The sequence below is a fragment of the Calonectris borealis genome, chromosome 6, assembly GCF_964195595.1.
Source record: "Calonectris borealis chromosome 6, bCalBor7.hap1.2, whole genome shotgun sequence".
NCBI lineage: Eukaryota > Metazoa > Chordata > Aves > Procellariiformes > Procellariidae > Calonectris > Calonectris borealis.
In genome coordinates, this window is record NC_134317.1 from 40,871,537 (window position 1) to 40,885,325 (window position 13,789).

The 13,789-nt window shown below is 44.4% G+C and overlaps 1 protein-coding gene across 1 annotated transcript in view; it reads right to left on the reverse strand.

The window, feature by feature from the left end:
* The window catches only part of ABCA12 (ATP binding cassette subfamily A member 12), an 86,769-nt gene extending 76,655 nt beyond the window's left edge, over positions 1–10,114 (reverse strand). Inside the window, exons 1-2 of the mRNA XM_075153739.1 lie at positions 10,046–10,114; positions 5,716–5,809 (exon numbers count right to left, since the gene is read on the reverse strand). Of these exons, the coding sequence (XP_075009840.1) occupies positions 5,716–5,809; positions 10,046–10,114 (163 nt within the window). The remainder of the gene's footprint in view (positions 1–5,715; positions 5,810–10,045) is intronic.
* Positions 10,115–13,789: the final 3,675 nt, after the last annotated feature.

The window sequence follows — 13,789 nt, forward strand, 5'->3', positions numbered from 1 at the left end:
AGCTTAGGCAAGTCACAGGGACCTGTATAGCTGGACACTGCTTATGTACGTAAGGAGATCAATGTATATGTCTATTCCAGCAAATGTGGGGATAATTAATATAATTCATACCCCCCTTCAACACTGTTTCAATGAAATGGCGCGTTATATGGCAGTCTGCTCCCTGGCACAACAGCAGCACAACAAAATGAAACAAAACAAAGTTCATATCAAAGCAAGGAGGGATCTGATGAGGCTATTTTGCTAATCAAACTGCAGTTGAGCACAGACAAAAATCTGGTGTTGGGCTGTCTAGAAAAGGGGAGAAAACTGATAGAAAAGAAGGGAAGGAAAATGAAGCAATGTAAAGGAAAACAAGGAGTGGGGCTGCTCCACCACAGGCAAATAGTGAAGGAGAGCTGGAAGTCTGATGTGTGCTTGTCTGTACACAGGGTAGGTTGAACCCTTGGGGTGGATTATGCCTTGCATAAATACCCATGACTTACCCAAATGAATGGAGTGGCCCGTGTAGCTGAGCCACCATCTCAACTCCCTGTAATTAGCATGGGAACCTATTAATTTTTCAACACTTCTGGGAAAAGAGATGAGTTCAGGTCCCTCCAACTATGAAGCAAATTCCTTTAAAGTGCAAGTATCTTTTGAGAGCTTTCTCATCTCCAGGATGGTATCTCAGAGAAAGGACAGTGCTGTGGCCCACCTTGCTCCATGCCATCTGCCCTCACACGTGTCCTGGCAGCCAGAGCCATCACTCACACTGAGAATTAACCCAGCTCAAGGTCCTTCTCTATTAACTGTCGGACAAAGTTTAAGGGCTTCTGCATCAGAGCAATATGCTAGGATTGAGGCAGGGAACTGTCAGAGCTAGAAGTGGTTTTGAGGTCCTTAGTTACGCAGACCCAGAGGGCAGGAGCCCCCTGAACTCATCTACCAGCACGCTGCTGCAACAGCCAGAGGGGCGGAGACACACATGTGCGATAAGGAAGGTGATAGGCACTGCCTGCATGCGCTTGGCAGAACAGACACCTCGCACCCATCACAACCAGCTGGTATGGGAAAGGGGATACTACCTGCATTTATCCTTTTCTTCTAAGCTATATAGAGCATCCTGCCTCTCTTTCTGACACTGCCCTGACCAGGGTAACGCGTGCCTCAGTTACCTCTAACATGGTAATAGTGCTCAGCACAGAAGTCACAGGAAAGCTCCATCTGCAGATACAACAAGCTGCAGCCTCTCTCCTAAGGCATCTCAGATCTGTGCTCTGTGACTCATACTGATTTTTCCAATCAATTCTGGACCTGTTCAAATCCTAGCTACTGATCACAATAAGACTGAATGGAGTATAGGTCAGAGACTCTCCCATCCCAAGCCCTCTCCCAGGAGCACTGCACTCAAGAATGAGAGCAGAGCATGAGCATCTGCTCCTATGTAGTGTTGTGCGACACGGCTCTGGCTCTAAGCTAGACCTAAGCACCTATGCTGGTACTGGCAAACAGTCTGGTGCTCAACTATTATGATATTCCCCCAGAATACTGGCTGCGAAGAGCAGCCTTGCAGAGCACTCTGCTACCGAGTCTATCATGAATATCTCCGAGTGAATGCAATACACCCTGCAGGCACCTCCACGGGGGTGATGAAATCTGGGTGGAAATTCTGGGCAGAGGTGAAGGGTAAGATGTGCTTCACTGAGAAGAGTTCAGGCAACGAATTGCCTGGCAGAAAGAATTTGGTGGATTTTAAGACCAGACCCAAAAGCACAGCTTCGTTCCACGAAGAAGGATAAATATCTGTGAATAAGGCATGGCTTTTGCAGCCCACTGGTTGTCCCTTGGAAAGCCAGGTGGAGCAGAGCCCCGGGTCTAACAGGAGAGCAAGATTTCTACCACATCTTCTCCACAGCAGTAAAGAGCAGGGTTTCTGAATGAGTGGACAAATAACCACACCCAGGAGAGCTTCTACAGAGAATGATGATGAGGTCAAAGTGACAGGAGGGGAGAGAAGGAGAACAGAAAAGGAAGAAAGCGGGTGGGGAGGGCGTGACAGGGTGTGACAGTGCTAGTTAAGGCAAGGAGTGTAATTGGGCTTCTCTGTAGACTGAGTGGGTTGAGCCCTGAGGGACAGATTGTATCTCATCCACAATTCCCATACCTTGCAAAAACCTGCAGTGATGGAAAGGGACTTTTGTCCCTACTCACTCTAGAAAACAAGTGATACAGGCACAATAAAATGGAAGATATCATCAAACCCAGTTCACTGGCTTTCACGCTGTAGGCTTCCAATCCAGAGTTTCCTATTCCACACATATGCCACAAAACACATCCCAGTACCTTCTTAGCAAGTACAAGGGCTGTAATAAAAAGGTCAAAAGCCACAACTGCGATGTGCATACTAAGTTGGATGGGGATTTTGTGTGGTTAGAATCTCAGATCATCACGGGAACTGGGTATGCAGAGACAGAGAAATCTCTTTTTCATTTCTCCTGACAATAATTTCTGCTGACCTGGAAATACATCATCAAACAGATGCCTGGAAGTTTTTTCCTCTTAGATACTAGATTCTTTAGTTGTGAAGAAAATTATACCTCAGATAAATTTCGGCTCCTTGTTTTCCTCAGTTCTTAGTTTTCCTATGAGCATCTTCTTGAATGGTGACATTTATTTGTCACGTCATTTCCCTTTGGAGTTCAGTCTGGCACAAGCTCCCACTGCATTAGGTGCTACACAACATAATTCAAAGCAAGCAACTTGCTCTTGCAGGAAGCTCTTGCCACTTGTTCATTCTTGACTGATATTTGCTAGGTAATTTCTCTACATAATCTTCAATCTATTGAATGAGTATTAGACGTCCTTCAAAAGAACTTACTGTCTTGAATTTGAGCTGTTTTAATTGAGCAAATAATAGATTTCATGATATTTCTGTGGCCCTGAATACATGAGATAAGCATACAGACAGGTCTTCCGTGGGGTTATCTCTAAGGCTTCAAAACTCAGCACCTGAGTAGCTTATTTTATTTCTATGCCATTGATTCTGTGCTTCCTGACTTCTGTCTACCTGCTATAATCTCTCGACAGCAGAACTGGAATCAGCTTCTTGCCACTACTTAACGATTGTGTCTTTTAAGGCAGGCACTGGGACTCAGCATAAAGTGGATTTTATTCCTGCTCAAATGAACAAAAAAAAAACCCCACCTGTAATAGTTTTCCTAGATGTTTCCACCTGCCTTTTTTTTTTTTTTCTATCAGAAAAGAAAGTTCCCCAAATAATTTATTTTTTGCTTTTCAAGCAAAAAGTTGATACATTTTTCCAGTTGTCAAAAAAAGAGGGTAATTGTCAAGTGGCTATTCTTATTTAACTAGAAAAGCAGCAGAAACTGGCTGTTTGATGCTCTGGTTAATGTTCTTCCCCATTCCCTTGGGATTCTGAGATGGTCTCTGAACGTCTGGATCATAAGAATACACCACAACCATTATTTTCCAGCATTCTCTCTTGCAATAGAGAGTTCCTATCATCCACTTTTAAGAGAGACAGACACTTACTCACATACTTACTGAGACTTGTCCCAAAACAGAATTCATATATGGCAGAAAAGGGAACTAGTCAAAGATACTGCCCAATCTTCCCCGTTCCTGCAAAGCACAACTGATGGAGCTACTTGCTGTTCCTAAAAGCATTCCTTCCAATCCATTAATTCAGAGATGCAACCATCCAGAGCAAACATGCTCCAAATAAATATACATTCAAACTAATAGCCATAGAGAGTAAAAGAATAAATATTTTACCATCCAGTTGGCTCTCTTGACATTCATCTTATCTGATATATCAGGGACAGGAAGTACAACCGATGGAGCGGCGTGGGAGGACTGCCATTTCCACACTTGGCAAAATCTGGGGTTTTCACAAAGTACAACGTGTCCTGTCTTGCCTGCTCCAACTGGTTCAAGGGAATTTGGGAGAACATAAAATATAAAACATGCCTAAAGAGGCCTTTTGCTGACAGCAGACGGGCTTGGGGTTAAAAGACCACCCTAAGACACCAAGAATGTCCATCTCCATTAAAGACTTCCTGCGACATTTTCAGAAAGTCGCTTACTCTGGCTTTCCATCCCTGTCTACAAAATGAGGTACACAAACCTTTAGTCAGATTAGGCCTCAAGCTCTTTGGGACAAGGGCTATGCTAATTGTATATCCAGTATTTGTCACAATGTGGCCCTTTCTCACACATCATACAGAAACAAAGACTTTTTAATCAGAGAATCACACGTGTCACTGGGTCGAACATTTCCAGTGCACACACACATCATCACGTATAGATCCCTCACAACCACATTTTACTCATCTGATAGTTACAAACTCTGGAAGCCAACTGCTTGTCCCCACTGCTGCCAGAAGCTGTCTCCTCTCCCCCTGCATCAGCCTCCTTGCCCCAAATATAGAAATCCAACATTGCCCATGCCAGGGCTTTGTTCTTGTCAAGTCGATGACAGCCTGATGCAGGTCATCCATGGTGGTGTCTGTCCTATGAATCAGATGTTGCAAATCTTTCAGCAAGGGTAATTTTTGAGGGCCTATTCCTACCCTGTGCTGGGAAACTATGGCTCTCACTAATAGCTCTCTGCACAGCTTTATGCTGCAGCACATGGATGTGATTCAGCAGACTAGATGTGCAACATGAAGCAAGAATCTTGCATACACTTTCAGGGTCTCTGCAATGATAAGGGCAAGGAACCCCTCTAATGAGCAGATAACAGAGCGCAGCTCCATGATTGATTTCTCCCAACACAAAGGTAGACCATCACTGAAAAGAGAGGCCCAGCCCTTTCAGTCTCTCCCCTCCCTTGGGACTGCACTTGTGAGGCCACAGAGAGCAGAATTGGAGATTTGATCCAACTCAAAATTAACACTTTGGAAGGGAAAAAGGCTGCCAACTGGATAAACTCCTTGCTCTGTTTTACCATATAACTTCATGAACAAACGTAGCCAGTGTTGGGGGCATGCTTCTTCTGATGGTGATAAGGACTCGCTAAGTCAGTGTAAGTTTTTTAGAGCAGATTCAAGCACACCCATGCTCCGAGATGTAGACACGTTCTCCTGACCCAGGAAGCAAGGCTTGCAAGCAAAACTGACCTTGTGTAAACTCTTCACCCATTTAACCACCACCAACTATTCACCCACCCAAACTGCTGCACTTTGACTTGCTAGAAAGGGCTCACATACACCATCAGGTCACGGGAACCAAACAAGTTACCACTCTTCAGCTGAGCCTTAGTAGCAAGCTGCCTAAATAGGCGCTTTTTGCGTGTAGCATACACAAGGTAAAATCTTTCATGTTGATCAACCCCATGTTTGTTACCTCACCTTCATAGTCCTATGCCCTTACTCATTTTACTGAGTGAGATCTCCTCCAGCTGCCCTCTTGTCCCCCAATTTATCATGTAAATTTATATCGCTGTCTACAACAGCAGTATCTGAGTGCATCTTGATGAGACAGTTCTTTAAAGTTGTTTTCTAATTATAAAACTAATTTGAAAAAACATAAACAGAAACAACCTCAAAGGAACACAGACATTTTATTTACAGCATGCTGCATCCCAGGAAATCTCCACTGGAAACTACAAAGAACCAAATTTGTAAAAGTAACAAAACACATCAAATTAACACATCAGTCACTGAAATGAGAACTAAATCCCAAAGACATAAAAACAAACCAGTTACTTACAGTTTGGCTGTGGTTCTGGAGGGAATTTGAGACGGATAATGGCCAAGATTATGAAAACAACCACAGGCCAGGAAATTAAAATGAACGACCATACCTATAAAACAGCAATGAAAATATATCAGTTACGTTTGTTGTATTGATGTGTCTCAGAGCTTGTCTGGAATGTATAAGTACTACCCTAAATGAGTTATAGGATGCATTGTAAATCACGCCTGTCTTGGTATGCATACTGTTAAAACCCAAGTATTATCTATGCAGGAAGAAAAACTACATAAGATTTCAAGAGCAAATAACAAGCCTGAAAATAACACAAGCCTTCCTGTGTTACAGTTTGGCTGATAATTACGGGGGACAGCGTTTACACAGCTTTGAGACACTGCTATGTAATAGTAAAAGCACGCTGAGAAGTACAAGACTTTTGGATGCACTGATTGCAAGATAAAAGAGCTAAAGTGTGAAAGGTTGGTTTCACTTTCAGTGAATGGCACTGCTCAAACAATGGGTAAAGATGACTTAGATTTGATTATACCTCAAAATTAAAGTGTTTGACAACTGAGTTGGCAAGTCTACAGCATTTTTTTCCCCAAAAAGTTTCACTGTTCTTCACAAACAGTAGTTCAGCCTCACAGTAGAGCTGAAAAAGGATTTTCATACTAGTCATTTACAAGACGTGGAGCTCAAGCATGGTGTAGGAAGGGGTTTATGGGGTTGTGTAACCTGTCAGCTGGAGAAGTTGCATTCGAACACGGATCACCAGGACCCCTCATCTGACTCCAGCAACCTAACTCCCTGGCACCCTTCCATTTCCAGACTGTAGCAGTCCATATAGATGAGCTGAGATGGAAGAGAGATGATGTAAAATTGGCCTAGTACAGTGGAAAAAACATGAATATTTATAGAGCTCTTGCCTCTGACATGAGGGTTGACCATTTCAATGGACAAGAATGAAGAAAATACAGTCTGCTGATCATTTAGTGTAGTCAACCAATTTAGGTAGGAGGCCCAAAGTCAGTCTTACAACTACAAACCTTTGTTTTGTAAGCTAGGAAAATGCGATTATTTAAATAATCAACTGCTTTTGCACTAGCTGGCTAGCTTGCTACCATGCTTACTAGATTAGAGTTTTCCATCCATCAGTAATTAACCTCAAACTACTCTGTGCTGCAAAATTGCTGTCCTATCTTCATGCCAATCTTTGAAACTGCAAAGATGTCCTTCTTCAAAATCATCCCATTTTTCATCCTTGTGTTGCTATTTTTTTCAGATCAGCACATATTACCCAAAACTGTTTTTCCAAAGTCATTCCAAGCCCATAAGTGTTTTCATTTCCTGTAACACTTACTGGAACATAAAAACAAACAAACAGACAAACAAATACTGGAGAGCAATTCAGCTTAAAGACGGTTGTTTTACAGCAACTCCACGCCTATCATCCCTGATGAGATGACACAGCCATGAAAGTAGGAGCAAGATTCATGCCCCAAAACAGGCAACTGACGGACATCAAACCACAAGACACCTCCCCACCTTCCCTTCAGAGAGGGTACTCCTGTAATTTCAGCATTCAGCAACATTTTAGCTTTTACAGACAGTACTCTTCCTGCCTTTTATATATACACTGACATCTATAACAAGATTCATCACTGAAACAAACATCTTTTTATAATTTTTTATATCACATGCTTTGCCTATGATCAGTCCCCAAACATACTGTTTAATCTGATTAATTCACATGCAAACGGTATTATTAAGGTATCCTCCTTGTTTAGTACCATGTAGGCTAAAGTAAAATTATGGGGTAACAGCACAGAAACTGGTATTAGTCAGAGGCCGCCTAAAGGAAGGGCAAGAGATTTGTCATATTCTTGGGGGAAGAAATGAATACTGATTGTTTCTACTCAGGGAAATCTTTTTAGCTCCCTGTTTGGGGCTAAAATAGTGCTTTTACTCCCCACTTTCCAAACAGCTCTTCCCTTAGTATCTCTGTCCTTCGACTTAATTGGATTTAATAGTAGCTGGGTACATCAGTTGCAACATAACAGCATTCCCCCTGTCTCAGGCATTTCTAGTTAACAAAAACAAGACAACCACCCTGGCCAAACTGATTGCAGGTAGAATTTGTTGACTTGAAAGGAGCCATAACCAACCTCAGTTTGGCTCTTGGGACATGAAGCACTGTGCTGTGATATAGATTGCATAATCCTTTGGTTGCTGGATTATTTCACTGCTAAAAGTAGATTTAATTGCTCAGACCTTACTTAGTATCTCTGGACACAGGCACATTTTCTCTCCCTCCTGCCTCTGTTTAAATAACCAAGCTGCCTAGAAGCGACAGATGGAAAGCAACAGAAGTGCAAGAGGCACCGATTTCTCCAGTTCCTCTTGGAGCGCAGGCCAAACCTTGCTCCCGAGAAGGCTGCCTCCTAAATTCATGACCATTCCTTTCTCAGCAGGAGTAACCTGTATCGAGGCACTCCCTAGCCATGGATGCAGAGCTTCAGCTGACTTCCACAAATTGACAGCCGAGCAAGCTGTAGCTCTCCCCATGCCGCGCAGGTATAGGCAGTCTCTCCAGGGGCTCTGCAGAGAGCTCACAGAGGAAATAAAGTGTAAAGCAAAAGGCAGAAGCAAATGTGTTTGCCAGCCCTGGAGAGGCTGATAAACAGAGCAGGAAAGCACTCGAGTCCGTGGGGGGAGGATGGGGGCTGCTGGTGTCAGACCATTCCGTGACATACCAATCAGCCCCAGTGAGGGCAGCCAACACCACTGCGGCGGCGGGAACCACCTTCACTCCTTATCAGAAACTGAGAAGCACAACAGAACGCGTCCCTTGTAAAACAAGCATGCTGAAAAAAAAGCTTTCTAAAAGCCTGGTCTGTAAGCGAATTCAGATTACACAGGTTAAAAAAAACACGGGAGGACAGAGAAATCAGGATATGTTTGGGAGCAGAGATCTGGGTTTACCTCTTCACACACTCTCCAGACTGAGCAAGCTCCCTAATGAGCAAGAGATGGAAATAAAGGAGGGTTGCAGGGAATGCCTGCCATATAATAATCAGTAGTGGCCAGCTTTTTATTTTAATTGACATTTCAATGCTACAGAATTGATATTTCAACTCCACAAGAAACCAGAATTAAAGCAAGTGAGACTGTATGGGCAGAAGTACAGGTAGGGCTTAGGTTAGCATTTACTCTGGGTACACAAGGGTTGAAAGAGACCCCAGCTGCCTGCTTTTAACAAGGCTGTTACAATTTCTCTTGAGAAATTAGAGGTAATTTATTGGGATTCCTCTGCATCTCAGAAAAAGTCTCCCGTATCCTTAGCACCAGCAAAGGATATGCTACTTTAAGGTGCACAGCATGTCCATAGCTCCTATGGAGGATCATAAGGAGTCAAATGAACTCAGCACCTCTCTGAATCAGGCTCCAAAACTGAGAGGCAGGACAGGGCAAGCAAGAACGGAGCTTGCAGAAGCGGTGATATGAGGCCTTTCGCTTCATCCTCACATCACATCCTCTACAGCCCTTTCTCTTCTGTCAGCGTTTTCTGCACCTGCCAAGACTTCCATTCAACCAAAAAGTTTGAAAACCATCACATTTGGATTACTTGCAAGACGATAGGTTGCAATGCAAGTCCATGAACTGCAGCATGCTTCTGCTGAAATTACAGTGCAGCTGTCCCAGCCTGGGACAAAACTACTGAGCAGACTTTGCCTGGACATGCAATGCCACCCAAAGGAACGTTTGCCTCCCTGGTGCTGCTGCAGTTCAGATTGCTCTCTGGACATTGCTGGCAATGGCTTATCTTTTGGAAAGACAGACTGTTTGGGGTGTTTGATTTGCCACACACTGTACTGCACTGGAAATCTGTCCTACCTACATCTCTCAGAGTTACTTTTTTCTTTGTCCATCCTTTACAAATGGGTCTATGTAAGAGCCCCTGCCATCGCCCCCAAATCCCAGGGACTCCCTGGAGGCTGTACACAGGCTGTGGGGTCTGCTCACATGGGCGCAGGTACAGAACTGCAGCCTTAATTCAGGTCTGCCTATGAGCTTGTGCATGATTTTGTTTGCACAGACCACTGCCTCGAGGAAACAACAATGGCATCCATGCTACTCAGTCTAGACTCCTGAGCCCTCATGCATGAGCTCCAACGCAAGACTCACCTTCACTTCCATGCCATTCCCCTCCTTCCCTCTGCCCCTATCACCAGCCTTTAAATATTTCTATTTTAATACTGTGACCTTCCTCTCCTGCAGTGCCTCCCTTGCTCCTCAGCTCCTGTGATTTCCAGGTCCCTCTCCTCTACTACTTTGTTTTCACACTCACCGGCTGCCTCTTGACACTCAGCCAGTTCTTCCACAGCAGGATCCTCAAGTGCTGAGAGAGCGCAGCCATCCTTGGCTGACCCAACCAGAAGCGAACGGGCTGCGTATTCTTCCTCCCCGGGCTTAGGAGGCAAAAGCGGAGGCTCTAACCCAAATGGGCATCCAGTGTCCAATATCCAAGCCCCTGCCTCTTCCCCACAGCATAGCTCTGAAGCAGCTACTTCATCCACTTGTGGCTGCTCTACTCCCAGTAACTGTAGCTCTTGTCCTCACAGCAATAGCTCCTAGCAAATTCAACAGGTTATTCTTCTCCAGGCAGGCAGGCAGACGCAGCAGCCTGCCTCCACTTGTGTTAATTACAATATCCAGCCTCTGCTGGCTGCTCGTTGTTCAAGCCCTAACCGATAAAATGGATAGCATTCCAAAAAGATGCTTCTGCTTAAACAAAAGGTGATGCGTGCCTCCTCCTCCCCATGATGAAACTACCTGTCTGCCCACACACCGCTTCTGCTGGAGAGGTGTCATCAACAGCAAAGAGTTAGGCCACTTGCCAGGCCAGTCCAACTTCCCCAAGTTCACAGGGAACGGCTGGGAAGAGGAAAGTATCCACAGCCACAGCATGCGTCTTCCTAGCATTGCTGATTTGGAATTCGTATTTTCTTTTTAATACTTTTGAATGTCTCAATTAAGTCTACCCAACCAGGGAAATTAAATGAAAGAATTAAAAAAAAAAAAAAAAAAAGAAAATCCCAGGGACTGATCTAATTGCTCACTTTCCGGCATCTTCCCTTTCCTCCAGGAGATCAGTCCTGGGGTTCTCGCTCATTCAATATATCACATCAAATCCACTGGGAATGGGATTGCAGGATCAGACCCCACAAATATTTCAGAGCAGTCATTTAAACACTTATTATTCAACCGATCATTGAATTTTTCAAGCTAGCGGTAAGATATCTAAAAAAAAACCAGCTAGAGATGAAAGAGTAAACTGCAGGTAGCGAGGGAAGCAATGACAGCAGAGGGGACTGCTCATTGCACTAAAGACTATAACAAATCTGAGCTTTGAAACCAGATACAGACTTGTTTGATGAGCTCTGGTCATCCAGCAGAGCTCTGGTCCCCCTTGGGAGAGGAGCATGTACACTGAAGTATCCCATCTGCTAACACTGAGATCATACTCAAAGTACCTAGGCAAGCCATGGAAGACTTCACTGCTCTCAGCATATTTCATGAGAGATCAAAAAAAGATTCTCCTACATGGCATTTCTTCCAGCCACAAACTAACTTTGTGCCTCAAAAATGAAAAACATCTTGAATGAGTCCTTGCCAAACTTCACCCAGGGACAAAAGTGGAGGCGGCAGCCCTGCCATCCAGAAATATCTTGGAGCAGAGGAGCTTTGATCTAAGGGTTGCAAAAAGCGCTGAGTGAGAGTAAAAGAGGGGAAGACAGAGATGTGGTACTCAGTGAAAAGAAACAGCTTCTCTGGACTGGTTAGGAAATACTTCAAAGGTGAGAATAGCAACAGAGATGGAGCAGTCTCTGTCCCACATACCTTCCGTCTAAATAGATTGGACATTCCAATGGTGGGAGTGGAGCTGGAGCTAAAATGAGCCTAAAAGGCTTCCCTGGTATAATTTTGATAGTCATGGGAAGAAACACAAATGTCTAACCTCCCAGCTCTACATTCACTTTTTTTTCTACCAAATGTCCTTAGGAGAGAGAGGGAACCTGTTTGGGTCTGTGAGCCAAGACCAAGCACTGCTCCTCAGGACGCTGTTTGAGTTCAGCTACATGTAAGAGGCACAGCCGAATTCATTGCATTTGGTCCAAACACCATTTGCAAACTTGATTCACTTCCTCTCTGGGCCTGAAAAAAGAAATCCAAATATAGATAATTTTGCTCTGAGGGAGTACGAGAGAAGAAATTTATAATTTCACCATTCACTGCTTTGCCAAGGTCTTTTAAGGCAAGCTGATTGCTTCTTTTTGGTATTCAGTCAAACAACTGTTTCAAAAGAACACTGTGATTTGGATAATAATTTTCCCAAGCAAATGCACATCCTTACTTCCTTTGTGAATCGAGTCAACAAACATTCCCCTTGGGAAGTACCCAAAAGGTAATTTGTTCGAGTTCACCACTGTAAAACCAGAATAACTCAATGTCAATTGGCTCTCAGAGCACCTGCACTCAACTCCCCAAACACCATACTGTTCCAGTTCGAGAACACAAGATGAGAACTTTATTAAGCCATTATACCTTTTTGCTTTTTAATTCCTTCACTTAACAACTCCTGCAGATGGCACAGGAGGCTGTACCACATGGCCACTCCTGGACAGAGTGACCAGAGCAGACAGATGTCCCAGTGACAATGCAAATGTGCATATAGGCAGAGGGGGAGAGGAGGGAAAGGCCAAATTCTTCCTTCTCCCAATAAATCCTCAGTTGGTTTATTCCTCTGGCTGAAGAGCTAGGGCGCTTCTGGGCTGAGGGGCAAATCGTTGGTTCCAATCACAGGGAAAAAAAGCAGAATCTGCTCTGTGACCGTGAAGCTAAGTGAGGAAACCCTCAGGGGAGCTCTGAACTGTGATTTCATCCAATGCAGGCCTTCAGAGACATGACTCGTCACATGTACTGCAGTGGTGGCTATGGCTCATGACACCATGCAGGGGCTGAAGCCTCCAGGGCAAAAAGACTCTCCTCATGGACCAAGAACTCACAAACTCTGAGACCTTCCCTTGGGATGTGTTTTCCGGTAGAGGAGTTTTTACTTCAGTAAAAATGAATGCACTCCTGCCGAGTTACCGCTGTGAGAAATGAAAGCTTAAGGAAGTGATGCAAGACAGAATTAGTAAGAGAAGAGGATAAAGTTCATGAGTGAACAATCTGCAAGAGTGCTGGAAACATGCTTGCAGAAGGACATGCCCTTATGGGTCCTGCTGTATCAGGGCCAGCAGCTGCATGTGCCACAGGCAGCGGCGCTGTGCAATGCAAGGGAGGGATCCATGAATAGAGAAAACTGTCCTGTGGAACAACTGCTGCACAGGGCCACACCAGGGATGCGGGGGGCTCTCTCCAGATCTGGGAGAATGAGAAGAAAAGGCCAGCCTTATAGTTAATGTTTCACTAGTTGCTTGGTCAAAACAACAGGTCCACACACCAGAAAGCTAACAGCACTACAGAACACAAACAGTTGTCTGCTTATTAACACTCTTGGCTTTTAAACACAGGGGTAGCTGGAACAAATCTGACAGGGCAGAATATTTACCCCCTTGAAGTCAGTGCCAGACCAGAAAGAAAAAAATGTATTGTGCTGGCTACCAGGAAAAACCCCAAAACAAAACGCTAATCTTGCAGTGACTGTGCATGCTACAATTAACCCGCAGCAGAGACTTCCAGAGGCACACAGGCAAACAGTGGTTAGGTGCCCTCAGGGGCCCAGGGGGGGAGAGATCACACCAGCAGTGAGCAAAGAAGCATAACCAGATTAACTACCACGCCAGAGAAATACAGGCAAAGCAGAATGAACCGAAGGAGATCTGCAAGGGGAGTGATGGGGTAATGCCATGACTCATGAAGAGGCAGGACTCTGAATTTGGTACTTTTCTTTTACAGAGTTTGCAGTGTCTTTAGTTACTGAAGTTAGCTCAGGAGCAAGCCCAGACAGTGCAACAGATAGGCTTTCCTCATGGCTTGTGTAAGCTAGTATTGATCAAATGTTTGACACACTCTCCTTAGAGATTTC